The 21,588-nt window shown below is 41.0% G+C and overlaps 1 protein-coding gene across 1 annotated transcript in view; it reads left to right on the top strand.

The window, feature by feature from the left end:
• TNFRSF21 (TNF receptor superfamily member 21) overlaps window positions 1–21,588 on the top strand; it is an 80,563-nt gene that overhangs the window by 11,378 nt on the left and 47,597 nt on the right. The window contains exons 2-3 of the mRNA XM_003833192.5: window positions 14,013–14,664; window positions 16,175–16,669. Coding sequence (XP_003833240.1) covers window positions 14,013–14,664; window positions 16,175–16,669 — 1,147 coding nt within the window. The remainder of the gene's footprint in view (window positions 1–14,012; window positions 14,665–16,174; window positions 16,670–21,588) is intronic.

Below are 21,588 nucleotides of genomic sequence, written 5' to 3'. Positions count from 1 at the left end.
GTGAATGGGGACAATGGATCGAGCTTGAAAAGGCAGGCAGGGGCCATATCATACAGGATCCTTTAAGGGATCAGGACATCACTCAGAGTGCAGTGGGAAGCAGGGTAATACTATGACTTGAATGCAATTAAAAAAAATAAAAACTCACTGGCAGCTCTGTGGAGAATGGATTAGAGAAGGGGAGCATAGAAGCTGGAGGCCAGTTAGCACATTTTACAGTAATTCAGGGCAGAGATGATGGTGCTAGAGCAGTGACAATGAAGATGGGGATTACTAGATAGAAATTTTGGAGAGATTTGCTGATGGTGAGATAGGAAGGAGCAGGTGATATTGAAAGCAGTGATCAAGGTTGATTCCTAGGTTCCCTTTGAAAGGGAAGGCTTGGGGAGCAGTGGGTGAAACTGAGAGGCCTTAAGTTTGGATGCGTATTGAGTAATTTTGAGGTGCCTGTGATTCACGTCAGTTCAAGCCTTTATGGCTGCCACTTTTTAATAGCACTATCCCCTCCAGTTGGCACTATGTTGAGCCATTCTACTGTTGTTGGATGCTTGGCTTGCTGTCTCTTTGGTCTTCCACTGCAAGCAGCACTAATGAAGTTGTCTCTGTATAAACCAGTTGCTCTTTTTCCTTTTTGGTTGTTTCCCCAAGGTGTGTTCCTCAAAGTGGAATTGCTGGGTCAAAGGAAATAAATGAACAGTTTTATGGCTTTTGCTGCACATTGCCAGATTGTAGTCCAGAAGAACTGAATTTGCCAGACTGTAGTCCAGAAGAACTGAATTAATTTAGAATGCCACCAGCCACCTATAAATGTGCTTTCTAGCCCACAAGCCTGCCAATATTGGAGTTTATAATTTTAATTTATTTATGCTGCTTTAATATAGATATGTCAGGGTCCTTGGGTGCAAATTTGAATTTCAATAGCTCCTAGGGATATCAAACATTTATCCATAGGATGATCACCTTTGTAATTATGTACTTATGTAGCCCTCTGTCATAACTATTGAGGAGTTACGTTAGCCACATTTGCATGAATTCTTTATATACATTTTTAGTTTTATTTTACATTCTACTTGTAATATTATTATATTTAATAACATAAAAGTTGAGATTTATGTTTTTATTTTTGAGACAGAGTCTCGCTCTGTTCCCCAGGCTGGTGTGCAGGTGGCGTGATCTCAGCTCACTGCAACCTCTTCCTCCCAGGTTCAAGCGATTTTCCTCCCTCAGCCTCCTGAGTAGCTGGGATTACAGCGTGCACCACCCTGCCTGGATAATTTTTGTATTTTTAGTAGAGGCGGGGTTTCACCATGTCGGCCATGTTGGCTGGTCTCAAACTCCTGACCTCAAGTGATCCTCCTGCCTCGGCCTCCCAAAGTGTTGGGATTACAGGTGTGAGCCACTGCACCCAGCTGAGATTTATATTTTTAAACCATTTTCTTTGTTTGTGTCTGAGAATATTTTGTGTCTGAGAATATTTCCATTTTGTTGGTGCTGTTCATTTTAACAGAAGTCGATCCTTTTCAATGAACTATTCTGATAACTTTGAATTTTCTATGTGATGTTTTAAATATTGGGTTTGTTGACTTTTCGGACTTTAGTGTCATATTTGTGGTAAGAACTACATTAGTATGTTCTGCAAGATAGCAATACTCATTGCATGAGGAAAGCGTTTTATGGTCAAATATGTTTGGGGAGTGCTAGGTTCAACTAAGTCACCATTTCTGGCAGCTGTCCTGCAGGGCCTGCTGGAGCCCTCAATAGGTTAATATTAATTGTGCCTTTCTGAGAGAAGATTCTAATCAGGAGCACTTTCTAAACTTTTAGACCAGGGGCTGGTAAACTTTGTCTGTGAAAGGCCAGATAGTATATATTTTCAGCTTTATGGGTCATGTGGTTTCTGCTCTAACTACTTAATTCTGTGTTTGAATAGTGAGAGCAGCCCTAGGCAATACCTAAGAGGTTGGGTGTGGCTGTGTTCCAATAAAGCTTTATTTGTGGACACTACAATTTGATTGTCATATAATTGTTATATGTCACAAAATATGATTATTTGTTTGATTTTTAAAAAACTATTTAAAATGTAAAAACCATTCTTAGCTTGTGAGCAATACAGAAACAGGCAGGTGCTGGAGCTTACTCACTCTTTTTAAATTTTTATTTATTTATTTTAATTTGGGACAGGGTCTTGCTCTGTCACCCAGGCTGGAGTTCAGTCATGTGATCGCAGCTCACTGTAGCCTCAACCTCCTGGGCTCGAGTGATCCTCCTACCTCACTCAGCCTCCTGAGTAGCTGGAACACCACTATACCTGATTCCTTTTTTTTTTTTTTTTTTAAATTTTTTGTAGTGACAGGGTCTGCCTATGTTGCCAGACTGGTCTCAAGCTCCTGGGCTCAAGCAATCCTCTCCCCTTGCCCTCCCATGCTCACTCTTTTAAGACCGTAGAATCATTAATATCTCATGAGACTAGATCAGGGAAACTCACTGTGGGAAATGCTTACTTAAATTCTGCCCCAGTTATCTAATGTACTTATTAATAGTAAATCCCTTCTGCTCTCTTGTGTTTTCTCATTTGCTATATACCAAGTTTTAATTTTAAATGTTTTGAAAATGCTAGTGGGCCCATGTTTCTCTTTTAACTCTTTACTGTGCAGTCTGTATTTTTTGTTTCGTTGTTTGCTCTAAGTCCGGGATGGTTTGTTTCAGGATTATAGCTTTTAAAAATCTGAAGTCTTTGATACACTTCTCAGGAATTGAATACTTGCGTTTTAATTGGGGTGTTTTAAAAGATTGTCTTGGCCAGGTGCGGTGGCTTACATCTGTGATGCCAGCATTTTGGGAGGCCAAGGCAGGCGGATCACTTGAGGCCAGGAGTTCAAGACCAGCCTGGTCAATATGGTGAAGTCCCGTCTCTACTAAAAATATAAAAATTAGCTGGGCATGGTGGCACACGCCTGTAATCCCAGCTACTGGGGAGGCTGAGGCACTTGAATTGCATGAACCCAGGAGGGAGAAGTTGCAGTGAGCCCGGATCGTGCCACTGCAATCCAGCCTGGGTGACAGAGCGAGACTTCGTCTCAAAAAACTCAAAAAAAAAAAAAAAAGTAAAAAGAGAAAGGATTTTCCATCACTCATTAGAAAATTTGAAAAATAAAAGTAAAAAACTAAAAGATTGCTAAAATATAGTACATTGTTAAGTTGGTGGGAGTGATAATTAAGATAACATTTATGGAATGCTTACTATGTGTCAGACACATTTTGCCTGCTTTATCTGTATTAACAATTAATTCTCAAAACAGTCTTTGAAGAGTAGGTATTGCTAATTAACTCCTTTATACTAATGAGGAGGCAGAGACACAGAAGTGAGCCATTTGCCAAGGCCACCCAGAATTAAGGATTAAAAAAAACCAACGTGTTTTTCTACTCGCACACAAGGCTCAACACAACACCTTTGACACCAAATTCTCCAGCGGACACCAACTGAGTGCCCTCTAGTTCAATTCAGTTCTGACCTATCTACCCGGAAGTAGTGTTGGATACCACAGTTTAAAGACTCAGTCCCAGGGGACTGCCCCCAATATCTGATGTCAAGCATAAGCCGCAGGTTATTTTGCCTGTGCTTCGGCCTGACCCACTGTAAATCAAGGTTCCCACAACCCCTTCCTCAGGTTTGATTAATTTGCAAGAGCGGCTCACAGAACTCAGGGAAACATTTTACTTACTCAGCCTCTTGAGTAGCTGGGACTACAGGCGTGTACCACCACACCCAGCTCCAGTTTCTTGATAAAAGATATAATAAAGGATACAAATGAACAGCCAGATGGAGGAAATGCATAGGGCAAGGTGTGTGGGAAGGGGCATGCAGCTTCCATGCCCATCCCCATCCTCCAGGAATCTCCAGGTGTTCAGCTGTCCAGAAGCTCTCCAAACCCCAGTCCTTTTGGGCTTTTATGGAGACTTCATTACTTAGACATGATTGATTGTATCACTGGCCATTGGTGATTCAACGTTCAGCCCTTCTCCCCTTCCCTGAGGTTGGAGGTGGGGTTGAAAGTCCCAACCCTTCCATCATACCTTGGTCGTTCTTATGACCAGCCCCTATCCAGAAGCTACCTAGCAGCCCCCAGCCGACAATCATCTCATTAGCATACAAAAGACACTATTATGGCTGGAGATTTTAAGGTTTTAGGAATTGTGCACCAGAAACCAGGGACAGAGACCAAATATATATATTTATTATATCACAGTATCACACCTAGCTAGTACCTGGTAGATCTGGGCTGCTCGGCACACTATAGGCTAAAATATTAATAGGTTTTGTTTATGCGTGCTTTTATGCTGGAGTTGCTGCACTGGCCAGAGTCATTGGTTTTGCCTTGGTTCACATGCTTTTCTTTAAATCCTTAGTGAGCACAGAGTAACATTCCTTCTGCATCTTTCCTCCTGTCTTTCATGGAATGCCAATTCATTTACTGCTTAGTGACTAAATAAATGGGTAGCCTACTCTTGGCTTCTTCATGTATGCAGAAGTCTTAGAAATAGTTATTTCTAAGGACACGGAAGGAGATGAGGTTCTGTGGCCCCAGGACTGAGTGCTGCTGAGTGTACACGCTCCTGCATTGCAGGTTCCAGGGAAAACAGCACCTGAGTTAAGTCTCACATGGCTTTTCCTTTTTCCAGTGTCCCCTGAGCTTGCCTCCTTCCAGTCCTGCAGTCAGCACATTCTAGCCTTGGCATCCTCTATATTCGCCAGCTTTAAAAATGGTCCCTGCTTTTGCCTTAGCAACAGAAGACTTTTTTTTTTTTTTTTTTTAATCGGAGAGGATAGTAGGAAATGCAAGAGTTGACCAAATTTGTATAACATAACTGGGAACAGTTCTGTCTGTGATTTGTGGAAGCTCTGTCCTTGAAGCTTTCCTCTTTGTGCATTCCTTTTTCCCCGCTTCAAATCTACAGAATTCTAAACAGCCAGTGTCTTGATATTACACATTTAATGTGATGCTCAAAATAAAATGATCAGAAATTCTGGAAGGTCCAGCTCTGCCTGGCTTTTGCCTTTAGATCATCTGTTATCATATTTTAGATTCACCATCTCAGGAATAACTTGGTTGCATTATCATCTCTACGGTAACGGGCTTCCTCTTCAAAATATTAGTTTTATGCAGCATTGAAAAATTCTACAACAAACTCATAGGCAGTCTCTCTGCCTGCCCTTTATGAATAGAAAAAAAGTTTATTTCCGCCTTGACTTTGCTCATTTTCCGCTAAAAATTAGAATTTGATAGGGAACAAGAATGACAAAAATACGTTGTTTGAAGGATGAGGTCATGGAGTAAGAATTGTTAAGGAATAAATAGGCATCAACATTCTGACATGTCTTTGCAAATCTGAGTGCTTCTTGTCCTTAGTCAGGCCCATCTCTGTGTCCTAGAATAGAAGTGACAACAGGAGAGGTGTGGTGTGGCTCACCAGGGTGAATGCTGAGACCCAGGGAGTTTTTACTGTTGATTATTTAGAGCTACCTCCTCCCTCTTTTGAAATTTGCGTTGTTCTGGGTTTACCTTTTAATCATTCAGTAGGCATTTATAGTGCTCATAAATCCTGTACAGTTTGGGATATTTGCCACATTTATCCATTGTTGGTGAAATAAATGTCTTGGATAAATGAAATTTTCCACATAACTAAAGTTTAAACTAGGATGGTGCATAGATAAGTTCTGGAGGATAATCTTATTATGCTGCTTATAATTCTAATCACCAAGTTAGTATCATCTTTTTTTAAAGAAATAAGAGGGGAGGCTGGGCACAGTGGCTCATGCCTATAATTCCAGCACTTTTGGGGGCTGAGGTGGCAGGAATGCTTGAGGCCAGGAGTTTGAGATCAGCCTGGGCAACATAGTGAGAACCCCTGGCCCCCCTCAAAAAAAAAGAAAGAAATGAGGAGGGAATTTTTTAACTCTTTGATACATTTGCTTGTCACCTTAAGCACCCTGCAGAGTGTAATTCTTGTAAGCCATTTGTAGTTCTGTTAAAACAGAGTGATGTCCTCAGGGTCTTTGGAGATGAAATGAAGTATCTGCCCTTGTACTGAAGGGTATAAGGCCAGACTGCTTTATCTCTTGAGTTATTGTGGCTACATTGTGGAGGCTTTGGGTTTTCTCCTGCTCGCTTTTAAACCTGTGCGCAGCCGGGCGCGTTGGCTCACGCCTGTAATCCCAGCACTTTGGAAGGCTGAGGCAGGCGGATCACGAGGTCAGGAGATGGAGACCACCCTGCCAACATGGTGAAACCCTGTCTCTACTAAAATACAAAAAATTAGCCGGGCGTGGTGGCGCGCCCCTGTAGTCCCAGCTACTCAGGAGGCTGAGGCAGGGGAATCGCTTGAACCCAGGAGGCGGAGGTTGCAGTGAGCTGAGATCATACCACTGCACCCCAGCCTGGCGACAGAGCAAGACTCCATCTCAAAACAAAACAAAACGAAAAACCTGTGCACTCATCTTTAGCAACCTCCTCTACCACCACTTCTAATATGTTGGTTCTAATTATTTATGGTCTGTAAGTCCATTCATTCATTTATTCAACTAACACTTGTCAGACATTACCATGAGTTGGGTCCTTGAGGGCATGGATAGCACCAGTAAGTGAAACAGACCTGATCCTTGTCCACATGGAGCTTGTGATTCACAGGGGAAGACATGCTAAACAGAAAAATGGGTAAATACAGTATTGTGGTAGCCATACTGGGGGAAAAAATGGGAATGAGGGGATCTTGTGAAACCTGTTTTTATTAGTGGAGAAGTGGTCAGGGATGGCATTCCAGAGAAAGTCCTATCTTTGTTAAAGACTTTGCCTTTCATCCTAAGTCATGTGGGAAGTGATTGAGAGTTTTAAGCAGAGGATGAAAGGATGAGATTTGGAGTGCGAGTTGGAGTGGGTGTCAAGAAAGGAAGCCAATATCTCAGTACTCGTTGCTAAACTTTCAGAGGTCTGATGATTCTTGTGAGTGAGCTTCTGCTCTCTGTATTTTTTGACATTTCTTTTGACTGCCCTGTGCAGGTGTTGACAGACTTTCTCTGTAAAAGGCTGGATAGTATATTATCCAGCATGTAGTATATATAGTGTATTCTGTAAAGGGCTGGATAATATTTTAAGTTTGCAGGCCATAAGGTGTCTTTTGGAACTATCCAACTCTGCTGCTGTAGCATGAAAGCAGCCATAGTCAATACCTACATGAAGGGCTGAATTCCAATAAACGTGTTTATAAAAACAATTGGAATGTGGGATTTAGTTTGCTGACCCCTGGTTTGGAGAATGCTTTGCTTCTTATTCCCACGATCTTCATTATTGAGGTACTTGTGCAAGGGAGGAAATGCAATCTACGTGGTCGTCCCTGGCCTTGAGCTGCTTATAATCATTATGGGAAGATAAGTATATACACTTAAGTGGCCATCAGCAAACATCACAAGACAATATGTAATTAGGCACCAATATGATGAACAGAAACAGGAAATATGATGAAGAGTTCACTCATCTACTTGGAATCTGGGTGTCTGGGAATAGTTTTAAAGGCTTTACAGGGAAGGTGGAGCTTGACAGAAATAATTGTAAACACTTAGAGGGTTAGAGGTGAACACAACCTAGTCCAACTTGCAAATTTTAGTGATGCAGTGTTAGAAGATGAACAAAAGCAAATCACAGAACGCTATGTATGGACAGTCCCCTTTGGATATGTAAGACAAAACAAAACAAAAATCAATGGGAACAGCCAATTTAAGGTGTGCATGCATGTATGTATGTATTATGTGTGAATGCTCAGAAAAGGGTCTGGAAAGATGTGCACCAAAATTCACAGTGAGTCTCTCTGGGAATGAGTGGATTTGAGCAGAGACTTAAATGTTTTACTTTATAGTTCCTAATTGTTAGAATTATTACATGAATGTTTATTTTCATCATAAAAAATACTAATTAATACAGGGCAACATTAAAACAATTAAAAGTGCCAGATTGGTTAAGAGGCTGAGAGAGTGGTGCAGAAGTGCGATTGGGCAGTCTCCAAAATGTGTCTCAGAATCAGAGAAGATTAGAGCCCTTAGTTCAGGGTGTCCAAAACTTGGATGGGCATCAGAATCACTTGGAAAGCTTAAAAAGAAAATGAACCAAAGCTAAAACCAAATAAATTCCTGGCCCCACTGCAGACCCACAGTGATCCAGATGATGGGGCCAGGGTGTGATTTTTTTTTAAAAAGCTCCCCAGGTAATTTTGATGCTGCCTTTGAGACCTGAGGCTTTGGTGAGCCTCCGATCTAGTTTATCCAACTCTGTACAAATGAAGGAATTAAGGATCTTGACCAGGTAGGACTCGGCGTCAGATATTCTGGCTCCCACTCTCTTGCAGTTTTCAATGACTATGTCCCCTGATTCAGGTGTTTTCCTAGCATTAGCTTTGGGTGGCATCTCACCTTGTTGTTGTGTTATACAGAAACCATTCTTAAATGCCACTTTTGAATGGGGTCCACCTCACCCCCATTACTCATTGTTTCACTCCCAGATCATCACTGGGAATGATTTCTACAGTGTTTTAATTTTCTTAGAAATCAGAGGGCTGCCACCAGGCGAGTGGCAAAAGCCCTAGTTTTAGATCATGAGTTGACTAAAAGGCCTTAGGAAAATGGCTTTTCTCAGGTGCCATCTGAGTCTCTGTAAAGAGAAAGGGATGTTGCCAACTCTTCCTCTCAGCAGGGTTTCACTCAGGCGAAAGAGCCCATGGAGCAGTCCCTCCAGCTTTGTAGCACAGATTGGGTTAACTGTTTACTTCAGAATTGGAAGAGGCCTTCGAAGTCCCTCTAGTTCAGTGATTTTCAGACTTGTTTTAGCAAAAATCCCTCCTGCAAATGAATTCTTACTTGGAAAGTCATTAGCAAATTGGTAAAGTGGAGATGCTTGGTTTAGGCAGAGATGGGGGGCTTGGAGCCTACCTCCCATCCCTCCCTGGTCCAAGGAGCATCCTGAGAGCTGTGTTCTGTCCAGTGCTCTCTTAAGTCCTATTTGAAAACCACTGATTTCTTCCTCTGTCCCCTTCCGTAAGTAATCATTCACCAAATTCAGCTGACCTGAGCCCTCAAATCTGTCACCTTCTCTCCATTTCCGCATCCGCCACCCTAGTCCGAGTCACCACCACCTTCCATGTTGGTTTTCACCCTCTAACTGGGTTTTCTCGTCTACTCTCCCACATACCCTTTTCACCCTCTGCTCTGAAGCAGACAGCTTTTTGATTCACAGGTGCAATTATATGCCTTCTCCCCCAACCTATCATGTAAACATTTAATGACTTCTCATTGCATTTTGAATTAAGATCAGCACATGGAGCCTCTTCAGATGTAACTGTGGCCACTCTGTTGCATCTTGAGATAGAGCCACAAGCTTTTTAGTTCCTGTGCTGAGCTTCCTTCTGCTTTACACTTTTGATCTGGTGTTCCCTCTGCCTAACCCCCTTTCACTGCTTCTTGCCTGGAGTGAATTTCTGCCTCTCCATCCTTAAGAGTGATGACAAAATGTTTCTCTAACTTCCCTGAGCTAGGAAGCACCTGTTCAATTCCCTCTCATAGGATTCTGTATTTCTCTTTCTCAGCAGTGATCTCAATTCTAATTGAGTAATTACTGGTGTATTCTTTTTTTGTTCATCCCAGCCTAGAATGTAAACTTCATAAGGGCTGGAATAGAGTTCTCAAGGTTCTATCCTCAGCCCATGGCATGCTGTCTTGCACACACCTATTAGGTCTTCAATAATTATTTGTCCAATGAATTCGTAGTGTCTAGTTTTTGCTAAATCTCATTTCTAGTGTTCAGCCTGGGCCCGACTGTGGAGGGATCATTGTTTGTTGGCTCTGCTTGCGGGAGCTGGAATTGTCTCTTGTTGTATGAGGTAATTTAAAGGTCCTTTTTTAGAGACACATTGTCTAAAGTGGGTTACCCAGTATGATACAGTTTAAACAGGGCCGAGTTTTGCTTTAATTAGAAACTTGATCTGTTATTCCAAATGAACAAAGAGCTCTAAAATCCACTTACAGTCTGAGAAAGAGTGTTGGGACTGTGGGGTTTGGAGGTGGGTTTTATGTATAGCTAGGAAAACCTTTTTGGTTTTACTTTAGATTTAGAAGTGCATATTTCGGGGGAAGTATAGAAAGCTGTAGGAAGCCTACCCCAACTCCACACCCAAATCCACACATACTTGCTATTCATGACCTCCTGTGCTCATTCTGCAGAGCCACCCTTGTGAGTGTGTGTGTGGGTGTGTCTGACTGCCCATCCTCCCACACAGGTAGGGAGGCTGACTTAGATCACACAGCACATCAGAGTGATATTCATCGCCGACCACCCCTCCCTGCCCAGATCTTGGGTTCAGTTCTCTTCTTTCTTAATTGAAGTGTAACACCCTGCCACTTGGGTTACTAATACAGCTTTCAAACTTTCAGAACACTGCAGCTGTCTAAAACTGCTTTTGTATGTAGACATGCCAGGAAGTACAGAGCAGAGCCACTTTTGCAATCTCTTGGGTTGGGTGTTTAGTAGGGAGATAGGGTCTAATCCTGTCGTTGATATTCTTTTGTTTCTTTTTCTTTTTTTTTGAGATGGAGTCTCACTCTGTCGCCCAGGGTGGAGTAAAGTGGCGCAGTCTCGGCTCACTGCAACCTCCGCCTCCCAGGCTCAAGCAATTCTCCCACCTCTGCCTCCCAAGTAGCTGGGATTACAGGCATGTGCCACCACATCTGGCTAATTTTTGTATTTTTAGTAGAGACGGGATTTCACCATGTTGACCAAGCTGGTCTTGAACTCCTGACCTCAAATGACCTGCCCACCTTGGCCTTCCAAAGTTCTGGGATTACAGGCATGAGCCATTGTGCCCGGCTGGTATTCTTGACAAATGTAACTTGGGTTCCACAGGATGGGTCCTTTTATCCAGTGCATCTGCTGTGCTCAGAAAAAGGTGTCTGAGGCTTATTTTCAAATAGAAGGAACAAGAAAATGAAAGGTAAAGTCAGAAGGGATAAGGGAAGACATTACAGAATTTATCATCAAGCAGGAGGTTTTTTCCAGGTTCTAAGATGAGGTTAGGTTTCTTAACAAAAGAATCAACAACTGTCCTTTTTTTGTTGGGGGAGGGTCTCGACAGAAAAAATGAATATACCCTCATAAGCTGAAAATTTGTTTTCTGTATTGTCATTTAACTAGATGGGCAGCTCTGGGATAGGGGAAGGGACTTCAGGGAAATGCTTTTGATTCAAATAGTTAAATTTTGGGGTGGGAGAGAACTGAACCTTGAATTAAGTGTCAAGGTGCTAAAAAGACAGAAACTCTGATCACTATGAAAAAAATTCTTGATTTATTCTCTTAGTCACTGGTATAGCAGCCAATTTAGAAGGAATTTGCCCTGCTGAGTAGCTGGTAGTTTGAGGCAGCCATTATTTCCTTGACACATAAACTTTGTGCATTTCATAAAGGATAGTGAAAACTGTTGGAACTTCTCAATATTCATTAATGCAGAAAAACTTTCTCTTAATATTCTTATTCTCCCCCAATCTCTTCTCAGAAGGACCTCAGGATTTAGTCCCATGAATATAATTTCCTTTCCCCTAAGTGCCTGTTGACTCCCTCTTGCTGGGTCTAGCTTTGTGCTTCCTCTCCTGGGTGGCTGCAGGCCCATGCTTTCATAGCTATGGTCTTCAAAGGCTGAGCAAACAGGGTGTGAATCTAAAAGCATCAACTCTGTTGTTTAAAGCACATTACAAAAATGCCAAGGGCCCGCCTCTGTTTTGACAAATAAATAAAAGTTTAGCTTCATGTAGGCAAAGCGTCTGAAAAAATCATGCCATGACTATCAGGTAATGCCAAGCAGGTAATCTGGTGCATGGAACTGGCAGCTTGAATGCATGCCTTCCTGGTTCCCAGTTGCCTTGTCCTAGCATCATGAAATGGCAGCTTAACATTGGGGTTGGGGAAAGGAAGAGAACTATTCAGCAAGTTATTTTCTTTTTCTTTTTCTTTTTTTTTTATGTTTGCTTCTACCACTTTATTTTTATTTATTTATTTACTTAGAGACACTAAAAAGGGTATACAGATTTTATGTGTACAGCTCAACGATCTGTGACAAAGCAAACACACTCCAGTAACCAGCATCCAGATCAAGTTATGGAGCATTGCCAACACCCTAGAACTCACCCCTCATGCCCTCCTCTAATCACTGTACCTTCTCTCCACTCTCCAAAGCAGTGTAACACAGAGATTAGCTCTGTTTTCAAACAAGCAGTTGGAATGATACAATGTGTACATTTTGTGCCTGACTTCCTTTACTCAACATTACGTTTGTAAGATTTATCCATGTTACTATGTGGAGCTGTATTAGTTCATTTTCATTGTTGTATAATGCATTATATGACCAAATGACAATTATTTATCCTTTCTGCCAACAAACGTGTGCTGTTTCCACCTTGGGAATGTTTTAAATAGTTTTGCTATAAGCATTGTTGCATACCTTCTGGTGCACATATATACACATTTCCATTAGGCATGTGTGTATATACTAGTAGGATTTCTGGGTCATAGCATATACATTTTCAACTTCTGTAAAGAGTACCAACCAGCTTTCAAAGTGTATGTTGCAATTTATGCCTTTATCAGAAATGTATGAGAATTCCAGTTGCTTCTCATACTCACCAAGACTTAATTTTATCAGATAGTCTTTTTAACTTTAGCCATTCTGGAGTATATAGTACTATTTCAATATGGTTTTAATATGCATTTCCTTAATTAATAATGAAGTTTTACGTTTTTGTCCTTTATTGGCTATTTGAATATTCACTTTTATAAAATGCCTGCTCAAGTTTTTCACCCATTTTTATCTTGTGTTGATTTTCTAGGAGTCCTTTACATATTCTGTCCACCCCTTTGTCAGTTATAAGAGTAGCATACATGACTTGAGCCACAAAATATGTGTATAAATTTGAAATGTAAATTTCAACTGATTTCTTACAGGTTTAGTTACCATTTCAGTTTTATAATATAGAACTAAGCTAAACAAAGTATTTTACAAATCTGTGATAAATAATTCTTAAATAGAAAGAGTACATTTTTTATTAAAATACATCTTCTAAAGACAAGAACAGGGCAAGTTTTTTTTTAAATTAGTTCCCTTATCCTTAAATGAATAAAATACCCAATGTTAAAAAGTCAGCAAGTTATTTTCTTGTTGCATTTGGATTTTGACTAGTATACAATTTTTCTTTTCTTTTCTTTTTTTTTTTTGAGACAGAGTTTCACTCTTGTCACCCAGGCTGGAGTGCAATGGTGTGATCTTGGCTCATTGCAACCTCCACCTCCTGGGTTCAAGCGATTATCATGCCTCAGTCTCCTGAGTAGCTGGGATTACAGGCATGCACCACCAAGCCTAGTTAATTTCTTATTTTTCGTAGAGACGGGGTTTCACCATGTCAGCCAGGCTGGTCTCGAACACCTGACCTCAGGTGATCTGCGTGCCTTAGCCTCTAAAAATGCAGGTGTGCAAAAATTACAGGTGTGATGTAAGGCAAATTTTGCAAATTGCAAATTTTGCAAATGCAAAAATTACAGGTGTGAGCCAGTGCGCCCAGCCGTATATAACATTTTAAATCTCAGCTACAAAGTGTTTTCACATACATATTCTCAACTGATTTTTATAATCAATTTGAGATGCATTCTCAGTTTCATTTTACAAATGGAAAAAAAGGAAGCTGAGGCAAAGGTCAGGCAATGAAACCAAAGCATCACAGCCAGTAGACCAAGCTGTAGGGTGGGATCCAAGTCTTCACAGTTTCTCTCGTTCTACTGTGTTGCAGCATGCTGTCAAGAGGATGCAGTCCTGGTCGGATCTTTAACAGGAATGATGATGGTGGTGCTGGAATTGTTGGCCCTTTTCTGCTCTGCTCCTATGTAACATCTTCTTGGTTTTTGTTCCTTTCCCTCCCCTTCTGTTTCTTTCAGCTTGGATTCCTTAGCACCACCACAGCTCAGCCAGAACAAAAGGCCTCGAATCTCATTGGCACATACCGCCATGTTGACCGTGCCACCGGCCAGGTGCTAACCTGTGACAAGTGTCCAGCAGGAACCTATGTCTCTGAGCATTGTACCAACACAAGCCTGCGCGTCTGCAGCAGTTGCCCTGTGGGGACCTTTACCAGGCATGAGAATGGCATAGAGAAATGCCATGACTGTAGTCAGCCATGCCCATGGCCAATGATTGAGAAATTACCTTGTGCTGCCTTGACTGACCGAGAATGCACTTGCCCACCTGGCATGTTCCAGTCTAACGCTACCTGTGCCCCCCATACGGTGTGTCCTGTGGGTTGGGGTGTGCGGAAGAAAGGGACAGAGACTGAGGATGTGCGGTGTAAGCAGTGTGCTCGGGGTACCTTCTCAGATGTGCCTTCTAGTGTGATGAAATGCAAAGCATACACAGACTGTCTGAGTCAGAACCTGGTGGTGATCAAGCCGGGGACCAAGGAGACAGACAACGTCTGTGGCACACTCCCGTCCTTCTCCAGCTCCACCTCACCTTCCCCTGGCACAGCCATCTTTTCACGCCCTGAGCACATGGAAACCCATGAAGTCCCTTCCTCCACTTATGTTCCCAAAGGTAACTTAACCTCATGAATTATTTATTTGAGGAAGGCTTTGAGCCCAGTGGAGGTACCAAGAGTGGGCTTATACCAAAGATGTTTTCTCCATTTCGTGTATTCCAAAGTCACCCCTTGGAGAGAGACCTTCATATGGTGGCTAATTAAATCTGGCTTTTTTGGACTTACTAGAAACATGTAGACTCAGAATTTTTCTGTTAGGGGAGATCAGATATCTAAAAACTAGGTCACATCAAGCTATAAAATATGAACCAAGAGAAACAAGGACAGCGTGTGACCTTATGTAAGTTACTTAACCTCTTCAGGCCTCAGTTTCAAACTTGTCAAACAAATGAATAATTTAGATGTTTAAGGTTCCTTCCAGATCAAAAGTTTTCCAACATGGAGTCAGTCCCAGGTAGACATAGCCAGGAGCAGAGAAAGAGGGAGAAAGGAAGAAAATACCATTACATCTGGAAGCGAGAGATGAATTTTGAATCCAGGTGGGGCAAAGAATGGGTAGGAAAGTTAGAAGCTCAGGAAATAAGCAAATTTGTATCAGATTGAAGGTAACTAGCACTCATGTCTGGAAAATAATAACTATTTTTTCCAAATGATTTTAACTTTACTCCTTATATCAATTATTCAAGTTTTCCATCAGAACCTCAAGCAGAATATAAAATTTATCCTTTATTTTCAAATCCTTTTTGATTTAATGTAATTTTCATGAGATGATGACCAACTTGAGTTGTTCCTCCTAGTGTCCTCTCATGCATGATTACATTTAGCCTTCATGATAAGCCTGTGAAGACAGCCATCTTACAATTGCCAGTTGAAATGAAGAAACAGCCTCCAAGAGCTCAGATGGCCACTCTAGCTTTGCTTAGGCCAAGTCCTGTCTCTTGGGACTCAAAATTCCCATCTCTCATACTTCTTAATGAAAATTACTTGTGGAGACTTCTCTGAGAGAAGTCTGCTAAGCTGCCAGCCCAAATCTTGTTTAATCTTTTGATAACAGATGCTCTTATTTGCTGACCTGTCCCACCAAGTCTTTCACTAGTCAAATTTGCATTTGAATTCTTTTTTTTATCTTAGTCATATTCTCAGTTTTACCACTGCATCATAAAATAGTCAAAAGGTGGGAGAAGGAAGATGGACAAAAGAATTAAATTTGAACTGGTTCTCTGAAAACTCAAAATAAGAATTGATTAGATCTCTGCACATATATGTGCCTGCTCAATATGTGAAGTACAGGAGAAGCTGCTGTCAAGCTCAGCTGTTGGATCCTTAAGGATGCCCTTGGTTTTGGTGTAAGAATGTGAGTTTAGTGGTTCAGTTCCATTTTTGCTTTCCACATGAAGGTGCCATTAGGGTCTTTATGAAAATGTGCAACACAATTTATTCTTAAGCCCCAAGGGTCATCTCATCTTTGATTATCTGGCCTAGCTTGGAGATGACCAGGGAAAGGAGGGAATGTATAGATCCCCAAATATGGAAAAGCTCTTCCCCCCTCCTTACTCTTTTTTCTAGGCATGAACTCAACAGAATCCAACTCTTCTGCCTCTGTTAGACCAAAGGTACTGAGTAGCATCCAGGAAGGGACAGTCCCTGACAACACAAGCTCAGCAAGGGGGAAGGAAGACGTGAACAAGACGCTCCCAAACCTTCAGGTAGTCAACCACCAGCAAGGCCCCCACCACAGACACATCCTGAAGCTGCTGCCGTCCATGGAGGCCACTGGGGGCGAGAAGTCCAGCACGCCCATCAAGGGCCCCAAGAGGGGACATCCTAGACAGAACCTACACAAGCATTTTGACATCAATGAGCATTTGCCCTGGATGATTGTGCTTTTCCTGCTGCTGGTGCTTGTGGTGATTGTGGTGTGCAGTATCCGGAAAAGCTCGAGGACTCTGAAAAAGGGGCCCCGGCAGGATCCCAGTGCCATTGTGGAAAAGGCAGGGCTGAAGAAATCCATGACTCCAACCCAGAACCGGGAGAAATGGATCTACTACTGCAATGGCCATGGTGAGCCTTCTCTCTTTTCTCCTTGCTCACAGATCTCTCTGCCACTTTTTCCCTAGTCCCTGTTTTCTGAAGGAATGGGAATGCGTAGTTTGTGGAATCTCCTTTGTAGACCAAACACTACTTGATCTAGTCGTGTTATAGAAAAAGAGATTGACCGTCTCATTAGAAGTAATGCATTCAGAGAGAATAATCTCTCTTCCTCCTTTTCCCCTGGTACCTTTAAAACAGAAGAATGTTGTGGAATCAGAGACCTGAGTGACTCCTAGGGACTTTGTTTGACCTTGTCATTTAACAAATGAGAAATTTGAGTTTAGAGAGGTTTGGCAACATTGATCCAAACAAGAGGCTAGTTGTTTTTGAGGACAGATGGGACGAGACTCCTGACTGTTGGAGCACTTGCTTTTGCTATACGATTAGGCTGTGAAGCAAATGAAGGGGACAAAACCCAACTTGTCATAAGTTTGCCATTTTCAGTCAGAACCTTGCTTTTAGATTCCTAACAATTTCGTCACATATATATTTTCCCCACTTAAATTTTTAGGATCCCATGTCTATCAGGAGGATAGGATGGTCTTTTGGATTGTAGACCCCAGAAGCATAATATGTCGGTCATCATCTGAGGCTCAGCATTACATCTCTTTCCTGGTAGTCAGCAGGTGTTGAATACAGGCTGGAATATTTTGGCCTTTCCTCTTTTGAGGGCAAAAAATAGCTTATAGAACTTGTCCCAGAGCTAAGTTTGATCTGAAGACTGCAGTTTTCAGACTGTGCAGTAACTTCTCTTTCTTTAAATCCTAAATGAAACTTCAGCCCAGTTTTGATAACCCCATTCAGGTGTGTCCTCTCCCCTCAAAGAGAAAGGGGCATATCTATTTTTCTAAAAAGCAGTTTGGCTTTTTGTGCTCTTACAAATATTTATACCATTTGTCATGGCAATTCCATTCTTGTGAATATATCATAAAGGTATAATCAGAAACACTGAAACAAAGATATAAGCACAAAGATCTTAAACTTTTAACCCAACATCATGTCTCATAGAAATTGAAAATAACAGAAGGACAGTTTTAGGGAAAAACTAAGTAAATTATGGTATATTCATAGAATGGAATATTATGTTGACATTCAAGATTTTATGAAGTTTTTGATTTTAGCCAGGAAAGTGTTTATACTAGGTTAAAGGAAAAAAACAAACACCAAACTACATACTTTGTAGAATATAATCCCAACTCTCATTAAACTTGAGAATAAGACTGAATGGAAATATGCCAAAGTGACAATTTTTTTTCCCCAGTGTGGTGGGATTTATGTGTGGGTTTCTTTTTTCTTCATTAGTTTTCTGTACTTTCCCCAAGTTGTCTGTACTAAGTACATGCCACTTCTATAACGAAACGTTTAGAAAAAGTTAAAAAAGTCTTGCAACTCATTTTGCTTCCCCTTATTGATTTGTGTAAATCAAGTTTGTCCATCCCATGACCCAGGACAGCTTTGGCTTTGAATGCAGCCCGACACAAATTCATAAACTTTCTGAGGGTTTTTTTTTTTTTTTTTTTTTGAGACAGAATTTAGCTCTTGTTGCTCAGGCTGCAGTGCAATGGTGTGATCTCAGCTCACCACAACTTCCACCTCCCAGGTTCAAGCGATTCTCCTGCCTCAGCCTCCTGAGTAGCTGGGATTACAGGCATGTACCACCATGCCCAGCTAATTTTGTATTTTTACTAGAGATGGGGTTTCTCCATGTTGGTCAGGCTGGTCTCGAACTCCCAACCTCAGGTGATCCGCCTGCCTCGGCCTCCCAAAGTGCTGGGATTACAGGTGTGAGCCACCTTGCCCAGCTTTTTTTGTTTGTTTTTTAGCTTATCAGCTATTGTTGGTGTATTTTATGTGGCCCAAGACGATTCTTCTTCCAGTGTGGCTCAGGGAAGCCAAAAGATTGGACACCTATGATGTAAATGGTCAAAAGTCAAGTGAAAGTCGGGCAGAGGCAAACATCCTATTTGGGTCTTATCAGACTAAGCCTGCATAAACTTGAATAAGACAACTATTTACTGGAAGCCTGTCTGGGGAAAGCTTCAATTCCCCCTTTTAATTAAAAAAAAAAAAAATCTTTTTATTTGTACATAATTCCAAACTTTTGAAAAGTTGCAGCAACAGTACAAAGAATACCTACATATCTTTGCCCACGTTTATCTATTATTAACATATTGCTCTTTTGCTTTATCATTTGCTCTCTCTACGTAAAAAATACACCTATTGGCCCGGGTGTGGTGGCTCATGCCTGTAATCCCAGCACTTTGGGAGGCCGAGGCATGCAGATCACCTGAGGTCAGGAGTTTGAGACCCGCCTGGCCAACATGGCGAAACCTCGTATCTACTAAAAATACAATAATTAGCCAGGTATGGTGGCACACGCCTATAGTCCCAGTTTTTTTGGGAGGCTGGGGCAGGAGAATCACTTGAACCTGGGAGGCGGAGGTTGCAGTGAGCCAGGATCGCACCGCTGCACTCCGGCCTGGGCCACAGAGTGAGACTTCATCTCCAAAAAAAAAAAAAAATCACACATAGATTTTATATTGTAAAATATGTATTATAGAATAGCTTATTATATATTATATAACATGTAATATATAATATATAATTATGTGCATATATACACATACATACATGGAAAAAATAATTTTTCTTAATTATTTTCTGGCCTTTTATCCCCTGATACTTTAGCATGTATTTCCTGACAATAAGACTGTTCTCTTCAGAAAACATACTACAGTTTTCAGCCTTAATAAATTTAGCAGGGTTACAATCCTTTGCCTTTCATTTGCCAATATTGTATGTTGACCCAATAAGGCCCTTGGTAGATAAAATATACTTTTTTTTCTCTAGTGTAGGATCCAGTCTAGGATCAGAATTGCATTAAACTGCCCTGTAAGTGGCTAGTCAGGATATTTGTTCTGTTGCAGATTTACCCAATTAGTAGAAAACCATGTGAACATCCTGATAGATAATTAAATATCTGGAACTGTCCTCTCATTATTCACTTTATTACAAAAGCAACTCCATTCCTTTAGTAGTTGCATTTATAGATTATGGTCAGCTACATTTTTAAACTCTCTTTTGCAGTCTGGTTTTTAAAATTCTTGAGAACACAGCAAGTTGTAGAGTAAAAACTGGTCCAGCAGCAGAAAGCAATTTAATATAATGACCTTAGACGTTCTTATGACCATGGTAACCTTATAAACTATATGCCTGTGTCCTTAAAACAATATCCTATTTTGTAAAAATAATGGAAGTGCCAAATCAAACAAAGCCTGATCCTACTCGTCTGTGAAAGCAGTACCTCAGCAATATGCTTTTCAAACTAAATTACAGTAGTTTCATTGAGGCATAACTATCTCTTCCAATAGTTTAGGCTTGTTCCTCAGATTTTTGCATTGGGATATTTATATTTAAGGTGTTTTTCTAAGAAAGTCTTTTCTTTCCAAATTGCTAGTCTCAAACATGCAACCGGGTAAAATCCTATTACAAAGAGAGGTTCTGTTTAGTAAAGCCATTCCAGGTGCTCAGAGAGGCCTCTAGAAACAGGGCTTTGTTAGTCTGATTGCAATGAGTTCTGGCCAGCAGATAATCCCGTATAATAAGATCTTTTCCTGGTCCTTGTCTATTTCACACTGAATTGTTCATGAGGATAAGGTGGGAAGGAAATGGCTTAGCCTTGGGTTGTTTTCTATCAGAGGTCTTCTAAAACCTCACTTATCCCTGCCTACCCTCAGTAGAACAAGCCATGCTCCTGGATGCCATGTACATCCTCCGAACTTTGAAGCTAGGCCATTGGTTTCTGTCTTTCTTGCGAACAAAAACCTCTTTTATTATTCAGCTCTACTCATCCATCTTTGTCTACCATGGACTTATAGTTTTTAAAGCTGAACTCCAGAAAGCTACAATCCTACTTTCATGGAGTCCTAGTATTGGAAACATAAGAGGAGGCCTCACATGGCTAGGAGATGGAAGAATAAAGATGCTGTGGTATTTTGTACTCTTTCTTCCTTTCTGAAGTCAGAGCAGTTTTATGTTTGGTAGATGTTGGTATATGTTTGGGGACTGGACTGTGATTTCACGTAATGTATCTATTTCAGCAACAGGAATTGGAAGTATCTTCAGAATGTTTACATATAAAAATATAGTTAAGAGGTTGAAGTGTCAGCCGGATAAGAATATTGTTAATACTCAATTTGTCATGCTTTTATCATTTTCTGAAAATGTATTTCTTTTTGTTGTATAACCTCAATGTAATGGGGTAAGTGGAGGGGGAGGGTCCAAAAATTTCAATTTAATTAAAAATTAAGGGTTTATGTGGATTCACATTAATTGAGAGGTTACATGGAAAACATTTTTTTATTTGATCTGTTTTGTCACAAAAGAACAAAAGTAAAGATAGTAGAATTTAATCCCTATACAATTGGCCATACATTGCACTGAGGAAAGTCACCAATGATCTGCAAACAGCCACTTTGTTCATTTCCTTATAGCTATGGAGGCTACAAAACTGTATTCCAGTCCCAATTGAAAAACAGGGTAGCTGAGAACAGAAACCAATTGCTGTTTGCTCATTGCAGTTTCTAATTTGTGCCGTTACTATTTCCCTTTTCCTTCTTTCTTCCTCTCCTTCCTCCCTTCCCTACTTTCCTATTATCCTTCTCTCCCCCATTCTTCCTCCCTCTTTAACTATTTGCAAAAAGTAGGAAGTCTTGTTCTGAGCAACTAGTGGGCCTAGAAATTTAGAGGGGAAGTTTGAAAAGCAGGTGAGGAGTAGGAATTGCCCTGAAAGTACTTATGGATGAAGAAGCTCTGCAAAGTGACAATAGGAACAAAACATCGGCAGTTTCTGGCTTGGATCATATTTCCTTTTTCCTTCAGACTGTGAA

This window comes from Pan paniscus, chromosome 5 (genome assembly GCF_029289425.2).
Source record: "Pan paniscus chromosome 5, NHGRI_mPanPan1-v2.0_pri, whole genome shotgun sequence".
NCBI lineage: Eukaryota > Metazoa > Chordata > Mammalia > Primates > Hominidae > Pan > Pan paniscus.
This window is presented reverse-complemented; position numbering and strand designations above follow the sequence as displayed.